We start from the raw sequence: 16,494 nt of genomic DNA, 5'->3' as shown, positions 1-16,494 counted from the left end.
ATTATTAAGAACAACTCGTGCATTTGTCAAGAGATGCAAAAAAAAAAAAAATTCTCAGTTCACAGTTCACAAGATGTTGCTCTTAAACAAAACGTATAAAAGTAAAACGTAAAAGAAGTATGGTGGTATAGTTTATGGTGTGATGAAAAACTAACTTTAAAAAAAGGCCAATGAGTATGTATAAAGTATCTGATTTTATGAGTTGATTCAGGGAATGTTCAATCAGCAAAAAACTTGGGAGAGCATTCACAACAGAATGTGAAGAGATGTTGGACTCAAACAGGATACATGCTATTCATATGATTCATATTTAATATATCTATTTTCATATTGAAACTGAAAGAGTTATTCTTCGTCTTATTATTATTTTTCCTCTAAATAAATCGCATTTTTGAGGCCTTTCCCATACCCCAAAACTCATGGACTTTTGCAATTGCATCAGACCTCGTGAAAATGCATCTGTTGGAAGTTGGAGGGACATATGAAAATGAAAAGCTTTCATTAGGTGACTTTCTGTTGTGTTTCACGTACATGAGCGAAAGTTGGTACGCATGCCAATCATGTCAGGACGGTCCAAAAAGTCAATGACGACTTTGCCTTAAGTCCCACTTGAAGGCCACCATCTTGGGCTGAATGGCCATTTTTGGGCGTTTTTTCCGAATTTGCACCAATGCTACAAAATCTTTCATTTCACTAGTTTTTCCACAGACAAAAATTTTGCTTTTGCTCTGGTTGACTGGGTCCATCTGGTCAAGCCATAGGGTTAAGGTACAGTAAAATACTAAGAAAGTATGGCAACACATTTTTGAGCAGAATCTGTAATTACATTGTAAATATTGAACTGATATTTAAAAAGATAATAATTATGTAGCATTTAGTGATAGGCGCGTTAATGCGATAGTGGCGGTTAATTAGATTTGGCGTCAAATCTAAAAAAAACGCACATTAACGCATAGCGACTTTCCATGTCGACTGACCGGAAAAAGACGTGTGATGTCATGTTTACGTGACTCCCGATTGTTAAAATGAGTCTCACATACACATTACACATGTGCGCTGGTTATTTGTAGAGCTGCTCTTTCCGTTTAATAAACAGACCGCTCCAGTTCGACTGTAGGCGTGCTAAGTGGCGCTAAAGGAGCATATGCAGCTTACGGAGCTAACTGGAAAACGGTGCGGCACGTAAACATGCCGTCACGCGCTTCTTTTTCCGGTCAGTTGTCATGGAAACGCAGCATGTGTTGTCATGCATTAACATGTGTTAACCTAGTGCCCAGCACTAGTAGCATTACAACATGAGATACCATAAAGAATATTTACCACTCTATTCATATTCTACCCACACTGCATAATGTATATCCTAAAATCCTTCTTCATTTCCAAATTGCAGCTTAGATTTAAAAACAATTCAAGATGAAACTGCACAAAACCTGATGTCTAATAGTGTTTGGGGCAATTTTCTTGACATTTTCTTTTAACTTTAACTTTTAACTTCGCCCTGTTTCAGTAAAGGAATATTGTACAGAGGATGCACTACTTCTGATTGACCACAACACTTACTGATGGTCAGCTGGAGCACTACTACAAATTCTGTCCAGCGTATTACTGCTCGTCTCTGGTTTTGGTTCAACATGTGAACACGTGTAGAGAAATAGAAATGACACAAAACACGTACACGACACAGTGACTGGTGTGCGAGGGACTCCCCCCCCCGCCACACACACACATTCACACACAGAGGCGCACACACACACCCACACAGTTTGCTGAGACAGCCTCAGTCCCTCAGTCTGTATTTTCCGTGTGTGCATGAGTCTCTTATATGGATCCGAGGAGAGAGTCAGCAGATGGAGGAGGGGGCGTGGCAGTCCCATAGTGAGAGGCGGGTCATAGAGGGAGGGAGGCGGGGCTTCAGTTGTTCTGAAGGCAGTCGAGATCCACTGAGCAGCAAACATTCCCGTTCTGGGACAGCAAAGAAGCGATATAAAGTTACTGCGGTGTAATACAATATGCAGTACATTTTGAATGTTCTTGCAGGTCACAGTCAGCTACAAATCAGAGCTTAATGTAGAAGGAACTTGTGAGGTTAGTGTGATCTACGTCTGCAAAGTCAGAAGGTTCATTTTACACAAATTACAAAAGCAACCACAGTACTTTCCTCTTAGCCATAGGCATCTACTTATTCATTTTCAGAATTGTCGAGTGTGCTTTTTGGACATCCATCACTGTGATTTATGCCACCACTCTTGTAAATTGGAAGTGAACAGAGTTTAGGATGTGTGACACTTAGAGGTGACAACTTTGAGCAATTGAACAGCAATATATCTTTTCACAGACAAGGTCCTGGTTAAACTCCATGATCAGCAGACTTCAATGTCACAGTGCCACACTACTTTCTACAGCGGAATAGTCCTAATGATGAAGATTGAAGAGGTCACGATAGCAACAGATTAGCACAAACACCGTCTACATGGTTTGATACTTGTTCAGTCAACAGGAAGAAGGTAAATATATTGCTGATCAATGAAATGGTGTTTGGCTTTACAACTATGACCCATGATGGTGTCAGTTCAGATTGTGTATTTCATTTATTGATCATATTAGCAATACTAGTGCAAAAATGACGTGCGTGACGTCATGTTTACGTGCCGCGACACAGGCACCAGTTAGCTCCGTTGGCTGCATTAGCTCCTTTAGCGCCGTTAGCGCGCCTACAGTGGAACTGGAGCGGTCTGTTTATTAAACAAAAAGAAATAACCAGCGTACCTGTGTACTGCCTATGTGTGCCTCTGTATTTAAAGTTTAGCGTTACTTTAGAGACTCATTTTAACAATCGGGAGTCACGTAAACTTGACGTCACGCGCGTCTTTTCTGGTCAGTCGTCATGGAAACACAAATGTGTCAACGTGCATATAGGTGCTGTACACTCGCTCCAAGAGTGAATACACACTAGACAACTAAATATGGATTAATCAGCTGACTAAACTTTCCCGTCTTTGAAGGATCTTTGACAGGAACCAAAACCCGCTTCAGGCTGTTCAGACTGATTTCCATAAACACACTGCTGCAGATTATTTTTACTAAATGTGTGGAGATGGTGACATGTTCCTCACACATTGATCTGAATATTAATTTTGATTTGTTTAAAATTGCATCATCAGTGAAGAGAGACGAACAGACGTTACATATTCTTCTGCAAACATTACCCAACACCTGGATTGCATACACTTACTTGTAGAATTGTAAATGGACAGAAGAATTAAGCAAAATTATCAATTTAATATATTTTCTCTAAAAGTGTAAGAGCAGTATTAAATTAAACAAGTATATTGCACAGTGAGCAAACCTGCATTGTGGCTGTTGTGGCACCTACCTTACACTTGCAGGTGGTGCAGGGTGAGTTGGGCATATGCCATGTGTCTCCACTGATGCGGGCGACCCCTGCAGGGTCCTGGCACGTCTGCCGGATGTCATATGACAGGTTGTCGGCCAGGCAAGGGTCTGTGACGCAACGCGGGCAACACTCGCCCTCTGCTACCGCCGTGTACTCACACAGCAACACCGGGCAAACCAGAGGCCAGCAGTCCACCTCCCCCTCCTGCAGAGGCACAGATAGATATAATAAGGAAAGGTGCAGGAAATGTTCCTTGAGGTGTTGTTTTTTTTGCTTTTAATCTGCTCGTGTGGAAACAGCTTTCACAGCTCGCAGACTGTTTTGTTGCTACAACTCTAATTAGAGAGGTGGTAATTATCTGGGCCCTCCACACACAGCAGAGCAGCAGATCATGGCCAGGTATTAAACTAATCCCAGCCAGCCTGTCATCAGACTCTTTTAACAAACCACACTGAGGGATTTAAAATGAATGTCAGCTTTTGTTTGTGCAGGCAAAACACCCTAGCTTTGAGTGCTTGTGTTTCTCTGGGTACAGACCATGCAGCGGCACTGCTGGCAGCCGTACATCCAGGACACTCCGCTGCGGTAAAGTGTGCGTCCGCTCTTGCCCAGGCACTGACTGCTCGGCCTGTGGTCACAGTTGGGACAGCAGAACAGGTCCTCGTTCGGGTCTCCGCAGTCGCAGGGTCTCTTTCTGCAGTACGTCTGCCCATCCTACAAAACAGTGGTCACAGTGGGTCAGGAATAAGCAATAATGGTCCTGACAAACAGTCTGTGGAGGATTTAATTCTGTGATTTTTATTGTGATTGATGTTATTATTCTGTTCAGAAATGATCTAAAATTATTTGTATGCTTCAAGTGAAACAGGCTTTTTGTGTGTAAACCCAAAAGGCAACCGGTTATGTTGTCACCCATTACCATTTGGACAGACATTCAGAGATGTCACCTGCAGAAGAAGCACAGTGAAGAATTTAATTATTCTGCATAGAATATCTGGTCGTTCGAGTTTTAATCAGACTGCAACCTGTTTGCAGCTGTCTTGCTTTACTGGCACAATGTTGCCGTTGACCCTGTCTTGTCTAGTCGTTAAAGTAGACATATTATACCCTATTTCTCCAAGTTAACATAGTTCCCTGGTGTCCTAATGAACATGTATCTAACAGCAGTTAGCATTCGGAAAAGCCATCATTTGCAGACTCTGCCGTCACATATAAAATGTATCGACTGGACACGTAAATCCTCTGAGGCTCTGAGTTTGTGTAGAACTCTGTGCTGCACTGTGCAGCCAAGAATAGAACACTTTGCGAACTTCCGCTCTTCTGGATACTATTGCCCTCACCTGCACTCTCCCGTTTTTTAGAGACAAAGCGGAGCATAATATTTCTCTTTTAAACAATTTACTTCCTGTATGCAGCACAGGAATGTCACCAGGTGATTTAAATACTGCTATGCTAGGAAACACCGTGAGGCACCATGTGAGAACTCATTTGTCATATGTTTAGATATAAAGTTAGCACTACAAGTTCTAATAGTCCCTTTGGGGAAAAGGGTACCTCACATGTCAACAATATAAAATAAAACAAGACCCACTCTGATCATATAAACTATGAAGATTACAAAAACACCAGACTAATTGAAACAATATGGTGTGAAATTTCCCCTGTGTAAAATATTCCTTTTGATGCTCACAGCAGTGTTCACCTTGAGAAAGGAAATATTCAACATGTCAAAAATAAATCGATAAACTAATCACATTTGGCTTGTTTTTAAATGCCTTATTCTTGTGAGTGATACAATGCATACATGTTGTAACCCAGTTTTCTTTCTTTTAAAAAAGGTACATACCTAAACACATCATATAAGGATTTAAAACCCTGCATTAAGATCAAGGTGAGTATTTCACATCTCTCCCAGATGCCATAAGGAAGAGTTAGTCACCAATTGAGTTTATTACAGTCCTTCTCTTTTAACTCAAGGCTACTTTAGTAACTCTCAAATCTCAATTTTCTAACTGCAGCCATAAATGAAGCAAAAAATGTGAAATAAGTTTGGTCATTTGAGCCGGAGCACAAAGTCAAACACAGCATTATGTCGGTTCTGTGAGACTCTCCAGTCACCGTGTCCCTGGCTCTCCGTCTCTACCCGGAGAGAAGTTTATGGGCCTTATTACTCAGCACAGCCAGCTCTGTCTGGCCAGGGGACGGTGGTGTAATGGAGATGTAAAAATGTTACATAAAATGGCTGTTAGAAAATGTATGGGGGCCATAAAATCATTCTGCATACCATTAAAAGGGCAATTCAGAGCCAATTTTTTATTGATGCATATTGTCCTGCTACAGTAACCGCTGAGTCCCCTGGTGCCGATATCGATGGCCTTGGTCTTTACAGTTGCGGCCCTGGACATGCTGGGAAATTACTGCCAATTGTACCATGCTGGCAGGATGTATGGAGACAGACTTAATTTAAATGCTGGAAATAACAGCAGACCCAACTGCCAATTTTACCACTTTACAGCTTTTTACAGCTACTTTGATGACAACTATTTATTTTTTTATTATTAGTTGTGCCTTGTTGTCAGCACAGACATTAGAAGAGATATTGCTCTCTCGGTGCATTTCATTCCACTACAGTTTTTTGTTTTTCAATTTCCTTTCTATAAATGTTTAGCACAAAACATGAAAGATAATGCTTCCATGCTTTTTATTTCACATCCCGGAGTGTCTACCAACTAATTTCACCTTTGTTGTCCTCATGTGTGTTTTTCACTTGCCTTGTCTGCCTTAACATACTTTCAAATGATACAAGTGTACCATGAGTTAAGATTACATAGTTAATGATTCTTATGTACAGTATAAATTTACATCCAGCAAATCTACATATATTTTCCCATATAAACGTTATTATTAAAATTGTTATTATTATTCTTCTGTGTCTGTGGAAGGAACAAAACTGATGCAAACTAATGGTTAAAACCTCAGCATAAACGTAGATGTTAACACCCTACAAAAGGCCTCATATTTAAAGCTCGAATGACTTATTTGTTTCCATTTGCTGAAATCCTCTTCACGTTTGGAGAGCCACAATTGGGAAAAAGGAAGCAATCAAAAAAAAAAAAACTAAACAAAAACCAGTGAAGGAGAAGTCGTAAAAAGCTCTGCACTCAAAACGCACAGAACAAACGCCGTCTGAAGTCATGGAGAGGAGAGAGATGATTGGATGTGTTATTACAGTATTGCAAGGGCAACACAAGACGGCACAACATTTGGCAATCAGGGAAATGCAGATACTGTCATTAAATTAATGTAATTTAATGAAATTCAATTAAATGAAATGAAATGTTCCAGAAACAAATTATGGACAATGGTTTTAAATGGTAACACTTTATAATAAGTACATATTATTAGAACTAGTTAAGCATTAATAAATATTGAATTCATCATTCATAACGCATGAATACTTATTAGCACCTAGTTTATAAACACAGTTATAAATGTCTCTTGTAAGTCGATCAAAGAGCTCATTTGTTGGAGGTGGATGCTGATTGGCTGCTTGTGTACAGCAGCTATTTGGACACTGTGTTTATAAACTACACACTAATGAGTATCCATACGTTATAAATGATGAATTTGATATTTATTAATGCTTAACTAAAGTTAACAGTGTGCACTTATTATAAAATGTTACCCTTTAAACAGTCTGAGTCTAAACTATAGTGGAAGTGGGACTTGAAAACATCCTGTTCATGAAATATACCTCCTGTGTCACTGCAGGATGTAAATGATGGAAGACCATGCATGCTGTCATTTGATTGAATTGACATAGTTTCTGCACAATTGCAAGAAAAATTATTTAGAAATAAATATTGTTATAATACACATGTCTCATAGCTTACATTAGGAGATTATTTCACGTGCAACACGGTGGTGTCCAAATAATTGTATTCCCACAAACCCCCCAACGTCTATTTTGCTTTAATTCATTCATTTAAATCTGATCAATATATCACTGCCACCGCAATCCTGATCACAGAAATGAGTCATCATGCTGCCTCAAATATTTGTCAGGATATAACACAGGCTAATGACAAACAGATGGGAGCTCTGAGGAGTTTTTTTCCCCTTGAATCATCCTCTTATGATGCTTATTTATTCTCTCCTCAGGCTAGAAAGCTGACAAATGGCAGATATTTCTGTTTAGGTCATAACTATTTATATTGATGTCGGCTAAATGTACCCCAGACAGTCAATTACACATCTATATTATGTCTTTGTTTATGTTGTGTTGCAACAGTATCGGAAGCCATGAAGCTACCTCTTCACTACTAATGAGGTGTGTGGAATATCAGATATGTTCTATACCAATGAAATAAAATTAATGGATATTCTGTGAAAATCAATGATACATATTTAGCTCATCATGTATTGATGCTTGACCTTTTGTCTGTTTTTGGTAGTCCTTGATGATGAAGTGAACATCTTAATATATTTGCACACTTAAGGATGGAAGTTTGAAACATTTTTTCTATATCTAAGTATCTAATACCTAGGATTTATTAAGAATTGCTCAATACCTCTTGATACATCCATCTGTAAGCCTGTGTTCTTTCTTACAAGCACAATGTATCAACACCATAGAGGGTTTGAGATCAATGAAATCAATGCAAAACATGTAAATTGTGCAGTGTAAATAAATGTGCAGATGTTCCTCCTTTGTACCTTGCAGGAGCATATGGTGCAGCGGTCAAAGCTGGGTTTCCAGTCTTCTCCATTGTGTCTGATTCCTTCTTCCTGTGGGCAGTCGCCACTGCAGCCGGGGCCAGATGTGCACACACAGTCGTAGCCTCCTGGGAGGTTTACACACACGCTGTCGTTCCAGCAGGTGTGTGTCTGTGAACTGCATTCATCAATGTCTGGAAAATAAAGAGTAAGCCAAGACAAATGACAATTAACATGTTCATTTTATATCTTGTTGTGAATGCAACATGGTAAAAAACACAGGGCAGACAAAGGGAGTCATTTGGCAGATGTTTTTTATCCAAAATGATATGTTTGAAGGACTCATACCCTATTTCTACAAGTGAACCTAGTTATCTGGTGTCCTAATGAACAAAGCATGTCATTAGGTGTCCTAATGACATGCTTTGGTCAAAATACCTTGGATGGAGGATGAAGCACCACAGCAGTTCAATCACTCTGCCAAAACAGCCCTGTTCAGAACGCTCGCTTTTGAGTGCCTGTCTCTTTAAATGCAAATGAGACACAGGAAACTACGTCAGACTTAGGCTCCGACTCTAGCCGGCACATTGCCATCCATCCATCCATTATCTACCGCTTTATTCTCCACCAGAGGGTCGCGGGGGGTGCTGTGCCTATCTCAGCAGACATTGGGCGATAGGCGGGGTACACCCTGGACAGTTCGCCAGTCTACGCAGGGCCACATATAGAGACAAACAACCATTCACTCACACACTCACACCTACGGTCAATTTTAGAGTCACCTAATCCCCATGTTTTTGGACTGTGGGAGGAAGCCGGAGAACCCGGAGAAAACCCACACACACACGGGGAGAACATGCAAACTCCTTGCAGAAAGGCCCTTGTTCCGAAGTTGTTCCAAACGGGGCTCGAACCCAGGAACCCGGGTCTTCTTGCTGCAAAGGCAAGAGTGCTAACCACTACACCAACCGTGGGCCGTCGGCACATTGCCGTCATATATAAAATGTTTCCACTGGACATGTAAATCCTCTGAGGCTGGAGGTTTGTGTAGAACTCTGTGCTGGAATTTGTGATGTCATATTGCTTGCGGAAGTCAACATTGCATGTTTTATCTCCTGTATTGAGACTGAGGCGGACCACAAGAACATGACTGAGTCATCTTTTTTCACAATTTGCCTACTCATAGGGCCTCCAGAGTCTCAAATATAAGAATTAAAATGATTAAAAAGTTGATTTAGCATTATATGACCCCTTTTATATGAAACATAGCATCATCAGCAAACAAGCAAACACTGCATCAGGTAAGTTTACATCCATGCAGACTTACTGCAAATTTCAAGCACATCATGATGTTGCATTCTATCCGATTTTCTCTATATGCATAACTGCATTCCATTGGTTAAGAAACACATCAATGTTTATCTTATTTGCGTTGCAAGTAAGGACACATATTAATGCATGGCATGAACAGAGCCTTGCTGCTGACACAAATGTGTTACCAGCAATACAAACAGGGATATGGGTTACAAACTGCAGTTGAGGAAATATGACTCCAGAGTGCATGCACAATGCATGTGATCAAAAGAGGATGCTTCCCAACAGCAGTAATAGCTTGGGGGACCAGTCCAGGCAATGCACTGCATAAGCATCGTTTTTTATTAACAAGACCATGGATTTCTAGTCTTTCAGTCACACTTTAGTTACATGTAGTTTTTGTACAAATTGGAAAATTATTAATACTAACACATTTAAAAGGTTGATTAACTCAGCATAAAGACTATATAAATCAAAATCTCTCAGTAAATAACCACAAATTGTAATATTCACATTTGTTGTCCCTTTATGTTTTTGAAGTCAAGTCGTGTGCAGTATTTATAATAATCACAGAGAATTTCCAAGTCGCTTCAATCTGACATTTTAGTCAATACTCAAAACTATGTTATGGTAACTAGGTATTTGTTATTTTTGCGGTGTAAAATGTAAGATCATATTGAACCAATTGGAACACAGTTTCTGTGAAACAGACTCTTCATCGTAGATTCACAAGAGTCATTGAGGCATCTGGTCATTCAGCTTTGTTCTTAGTTTTCCTGTCTACCAGCCATACTGTATATCTGAGCAAATAGGACACATTGCATTTCTGTGTACTTTCCATTACCAGCAAAGGACAGGAAACACCAAAGATCTGTCCCTACTTTTATCATCAAGCCATGACATTTACCTTTGTCCCGATTAAATGTGAGCTGTTATAGAGAGGAAAAGACCAAAGTTCCAGCTCTGCTCTCCTGCTGCCAGACATCGATCACACCCACACAACACTGACGGCACCCTACCAGTGTTATGTGAAGAAAACCACAAACAAATCTAATTATGTTAGCTTTTACATAAGGCATTTAAGGTTAAGTGAGACTCTGTGAGCAAACACCACATGTCTGATTTGTGCTAACTTATACATAGCAAGTTACATCAGTTGATGAACTGCACAGCATCAGACATGTGACCATTGTATATCCCTGCATTGATACTTGAGACAATTGAATGTGATCCTCAGATTATCACATCCTTATTTTACTTTAACTAGTAGGACAATAACGCCTCATTTCTAATGCAATTCCCACCTTATCTTAATGTGGTGTTAAAGCTCCCATAGAGTGGTCCTATCGCACATATATGTGAGTTATGGAGGTCTACTTAAAAAAACAGTGTCAATTGGACCTTTAAGAAGAAAATAAGATTTTTATCCATAGTAACATACAGGCAAGAGCTTGGTAGTGAGGATTACTTTAGGCACAGGTCATATGTTTGGATCAAGGCAATATGGAAAGAAATATAGACTATGCAAACTGTTTATTAAATATCGTTTAAGTAGCTTTTTACATGTCATATTATTCACTCATATCATACCTCAAATAAGCAGGTCAGTCTATAGACAGCTGAGTTATTTTCAATCATGTCTATAATAAAAAGAGATAAAACCAGGTCAAGTACCGGCATTTTCAGGCTGGTTAATTTCCATAGGAGCTTTTTAATCATAACATAATTTTTTTAAAAGGAAGTAGGTCAGATGATGTAAGGAAATGGATAATACATTACAGGTACTCCTTTCAAAACGGACCCAGAAACTACTAAATAGCAATATAAATTTGTTTAAACAAGATGATAGAGTGAAAAATAACCAAAGAATTACAAAGCTGCCAATATGCCCTGGTTGTTCCTCCCAACAGCTACATACAAATTAAACTTAAGTTACGTTACAGTGTAAACACTTCAACATATATTTGTCTTCTCCAGTGGCGAATGATGAATAGTATCTAACAAACACACTTGCTCTGGTTGGATATGAGTTTTTGGTCAATGCTGCAGAAACAACGTCGCACGTCGACATCGTGACGGTTCTGAACTCACACGCTAATTGGCTTCACTTCTCCAGTTTGCTCCACACAGAGAGAAGAATCAGCTCAGCTCAGAATGTATTGTGTCCTGTGACAGATTATTCGCATTTACTAAATGAAATCAGCCAGTCAGAAATGCTGTGGCTCCGTTGGGGAAGGAGCTACATTCATAGCAACCACAAGCCGCTGCTGACAGAAGCTCACTCTTATAGCCATAATCACCATAATAACCAAACACAATGAACCTGACCACGATGAATGAAAAACTCACATTGTACTATTTCCCACAAAAGCACTAATCCTGGAGTTCATTCACATGACTACACATAATACTATCTGTGCAGGCATAGAAACACACACAAACACATTTAACAGATAAATCCCTCTGACCTCTGACAGATGCAATTAGAAGTAATCAGAAAACTCAGTCTGTAAATATTTAAATTGTTTTAGCTGGAATGTCTCCAAGCAGCCCACAATGAAAGGTCATGTATATCTCAAAGAGAGAAAATGATGCACACACACAGTCGTGCAGGGAAACAGTGGAGTTTCTAGTGTTTTACCCTTATCTTTATACACATCTGTTTATTAAAGCCACCTGTCTTTCCTTAAAGCGTGAGGCATAATTAAATTTTTTTCCGATACAGCTCAAAGCAATAAAGAAAAAGAATAATTGCTGTTGGATGCAGCTGCTCTGGTCTTCACCACAGCAATATGCAAAGTAGAACAATGCAACATAAAACCTTTAAATGAGCCACTTCACGGCCGCTAATACAACACGCTGCACTGAAAAATACACACTGAAAAACCCTACAGTGACCATACAGTGTAATTATTTTTAAATCGCGTTATTGAAATATATCGAGAAAATACTGGAAAATTTGTTATTTTGTTTCCCATAACACTTTAGATTAGGGAACACATACCATCAACTAGGTGCTAACTAGCATAGAAGTAGCATAGTAGCCCTTTATTAGGAAATATTAAGCATGTATTAACACCTTATGTAGGAAAAATAATCCATGTTGTAATAGATGTCAAATAAGGTTATGTAGACTAAGAATAAGGTGTTAATACGTGCTTAATGATTACTAATAAAAGGCTAGTATGCTACTTATATATGTTAGTAAGCACCTAGTTAATGGTGAATATGTGTTCCCTTATCTAAAGTGTTACCAATTTTCCAAAAAGAAACAGCTTCTACGACCTACTCTTAAAACTGAAATGGAACCCTGATTAATGTTATTGGTAGTGCTGGGCACTAGGTTAACGCACGTTAACGCGTTTCCATGACGATTGACTGGAAAAAGACGCACATGAAGTCATGTTTACGTGCCGGGCCACCGGAGTCCAGGCACCGTTTACCACCAGTTAGCTCCGTTAGCTGCGTTAGCTCGTTTAGCGCCGTTAGCGCGCCTACAGCGTACCTTTGTACTGCGTATGTGTGCCTCTGTTTTTAAAGTTAAGGGTTACTTTAGAGACTCGTTTTAACAATCTGGAGTCACGTAAGCATGACGTCACACACGTCTTTTTCCGGTTATTCGTCATGGAAACGCGTAATGCGTTGACACCGTTAACCACCGTTATTGCGTTAACGCGCCCAGCACTAGTTATTGTGTTAGTCCTAATATCACACCAGGTTTATTCAAGACATGCTTGATACACGTGTTGTATTTTTTAAACTCATTGGCATTTTGTGAATATTTAAGACCAACTTTCCGTCAAATCATTTAAATCCAAAAGCCAATGATGGCAGAATTTGTCAGACTTAACCAACAAAGCTGGTGTTGCCCTAAGACTTTGCACAGTAGTGCACATTTTAAATGTAATGAATCTGAATGGGGGTTTGTAAATGCACAACTTTATTTTACCACTGCACAGTTTTGACATACTTTAATATTATTCTATCAGCATTTGTGTTTCATGAATTGACAATTGTTATGTTACAGAACAACGCAGACAAATGCTTCAGCATTTGGAAATTGTGTCATTGCTATTATTTAGTGTTAGGGGTTTATTTTTAGGGCTCATCCCGAGTGCACTCCATCCATCTCCTTCACAGCCATCACATAATTGTAGAGTGACTTCTTGCTGTGTAACGTTCTGCTCTGCTAATGAACACAATGCTGCTTTGTATTTTTTTTTTGACTCATGGAGAAACTCTGAAGAGAAAAATCCTGGTAAATGTCATCGATACTTATTTTCCAAGCTCGCCTCAAGCATATAATACTATATACAGTAAGGGAGGAGAAAATAGTTTTTACTCGGTGAAGAAAGTGGTATATTGTGCAAATGAATAAAGACTCCAAATACATCCTGAAAAGCACAAAACATGAAACTTCAACATTATTCAGAATGGAAATACAGGATGCTGAACACAGAGACCACAGCGGACAAGCAGTTTATGCTGGAGTAAAAGGCTTCTACTGAATCTTTTAAACTGTATCATGACTTTGCAAATTCAAAACGACGACAGGTTTCACGTCCATACAGGGACAAGCAAGCCTTTTATAGCTACACTTACAAGCCTAAAGTGAGTGAGTTTCCTACACACAACAGGTAACTTCAATATCGCTTTTAAAAACAGTGTACTATCTTTAGTGCTTGATCCATTCCATTTTCATTTGGACTACAGCCATTGCCCTTAACGCCCTGCATCTACTTGTTAATTATTGTCACTCCTGATTATATAATAGTTGTGTTAACCTCTACTGAGCTGATGGTGTGGAGGAGTTGTATCAATAGGAAAAATTAATTATACACTCTTAGAAATAAAAGTGCTAAGTAGAAACAAATAAGGCTCTTCAGCTTGTCCTCATAGGAGAACCCTTTTTGGCTCCAGGTAGAACCTTTTTATAAAGGTTCCACCTGGAACCCTTTTGGAGGGTTCCACCAAGAACCCTTTTAACACCCTTTATTCAGGAAAGAGGTTTTAAAGGGTTCTCTGGATCAAAATGGTTCTTACTGGAACCATTAGTGTTACCAAGAACCCTTGAAAAACCTTTTCTTCAGGAAAGCAAATGGTTCCAGGTAAACCCTCAGCCCGTGTAGAAGAACCCTTTTGGAACCCTTATTTATAAGAGTGTATATAGCAAAATAGATCGTAAAAGCCTCTAAATGAGAGCGAAACAGAAAGTAAGTGTCACTCCTCATCCTTTTAAAGTTAAAGGAGAAAAGGAAATCAGCCATATGTGGTTCTTCTATTGCCTTATTGTGCAGAAAACATATTGATCCCGTCAATGTAAATGGAACAAAACCTGTCCGCAAGTGTTGCAGCCACATTTAAAGTGTATAAAACATTACAACAATTAGACATGTGCACTGGTGAAATTTACAGCAGTTACAGGTTGAGGGGTATTTAGACAAAATGAGCTCTTTTCAAGCAGGAAGAATGTAATGAACCAATGCAAACCATGAACAGTGCTTCTTTTTTGATTGCTGTAAGCATATGTAAGGACATCAACATGTTTATCACAAAGATGATGCACATCACACCTGCTCCACATTAGCAAGTTACTGAGTTCTTACTGTTTGAATGTAAACATGTTAAAGCTACTATTTACCTAACAACAACAACAATGTTTTCTGATGTTACCTCATTTCCCTACAGATTTCCTGATTTCCTGATTGGCTTTGGGAGGAAACCATAAGACTATGTCCATTATTCATACACTCTTAGAAGTAAGGGTTCCAAATGTGTTCTTCCACAAGGGCAGAGGTTCTGCCTAGAAGCTTCTGAAAAACGCAAAGAAAGGGTTTTTCAAGGGTTCTTGGTAACACTGATGGTTCCAGTAAGAACCATTTTGATCCAGAGAACCCTTTAAAACCCCTTTCCTGAATAAAGGGTTTTCAAAAGGGTTCTCCAAAAAACTTATATGGTTCTACATAGCACTTTTATTTCTAAGAGTGTATGGCCTATGTCACAAACCATGCCTCCTCCATGTTAGAAGAGACACAGACCAAAAGCACATCGTAGACAATGAAGGTAGTTGTTACTACACTACATGTACACTACACCCTACACTTATTTTTAAGTGTTATTTGCTTTTGACTTGATTTGAGGTAGCTTAGCTGTAACTAATTATTTGATTCTCTATGAGAGTCAGGCCAGAGAGTATGAGCAGGACACTGATATAGTGCTCACTACTCCAAATGACATACACAAATCTGATGTGTGTTCCTCATGCATATGTCATTAAAGGTTGCTGTGTGAGTTTCACTCTGCATGGTTAGGAGCTGTGAAGGTGAGAAGACATCTGATTAACTTCCTTGTACGCCTGCTAGGTGACATATTAGAGCAAACACACACAAACCCATCACAGTTTGGGCCAACACATTACATTCGAGTAACAGCCATCTGATATCCTGAGTTACTCCACATTTGGTATTTTCCAGCAGTGATAAGAATGTTTTCAATTCAGTGTTTGCTCACCAAAGCAGGAGCTCCCATCCAGTAGGTAAGAGCCATTGTCATGGAAACCATTCCTGCATTCACAGTGGTACCAGCCAGGCAGGTTGACACAGCGTGAGTGGTTGTGGCACTCAATAAGGCCCTCTGCACACTCATCAATATCTGCGGACACAAACACAGTTGCTTCAGTATCAGTAGAAATTATTTTCAGAGTGCAGAAAATTAACACATTTTTATGAATATTGAATTTTTTTTGCTGTTCTTTCATCTGTGCTCGTTGCAGCAGTGAATGTCGAAACCAATCAGAGCCATCTACCATCACAGTAGTGGAGCAGGGTCAGCAGCTTCCCAGATTAGACAGCCAACATCTCTGCAGCCTGTCTGGCACAGCAGGGATCAACGTCTTTTTTATAAATCACACCATTTGGCAGCAAAGTTGTTTCCTTTTGTGCACTACTCTGTTTCTTATTCCCACTCATTCCTCCATCTCCACTTGGCTTGCTTTGTCTCTGGCATGTGGTGTGCATACACATGCCCATGCAGCCCAGAGGTGTTAGGTCTTTGCTCTCTCAAATCTCTCT

General features: G+C 39.5%; 1 protein-coding gene across 1 annotated transcript in view; it reads right to left on the bottom strand.

Moving 5' to 3' along the window:
- Nucleotides 1-1,911: 1,911 nt before the first annotated feature.
- Nucleotides 1,912-16,494, bottom strand: part of LOC310936933 (protein kinase C-binding protein NELL1-like) — a gene marked incomplete at its 3' end in the record, with an annotated part of 241,541 nt that continues 226,958 nt past the window's right edge. The window contains exons 16-20 of the mRNA XM_083901097.1: nt 15,935-16,075; nt 8,111-8,304; nt 3,932-4,108; nt 3,374-3,598; nt 1,912-1,962 (exon numbers count right to left, since the gene is read on the bottom strand). Coding sequence (XP_083757223.1) covers nt 1,912-1,962; nt 3,374-3,598; nt 3,932-4,108; nt 8,111-8,304; nt 15,935-16,075 — 788 coding nt within the window. The remainder of the gene's footprint in view (nt 1,963-3,373; nt 3,599-3,931; nt 4,109-8,110; nt 8,305-15,934; nt 16,076-16,494) is intronic.

Source organism: Microchirus variegatus (genome assembly GCF_963457635.1).
Source record: "Microchirus variegatus genome assembly, chromosome: 14".
Taxonomy (NCBI): domain Eukaryota; kingdom Metazoa; phylum Chordata; class Actinopteri; order Pleuronectiformes; family Soleidae; genus Microchirus; species Microchirus variegatus.
The sequence above is the reverse complement of the archived record's forward strand: the minus strand, read 5'-3'. Positions and strand labels throughout refer to the sequence as shown.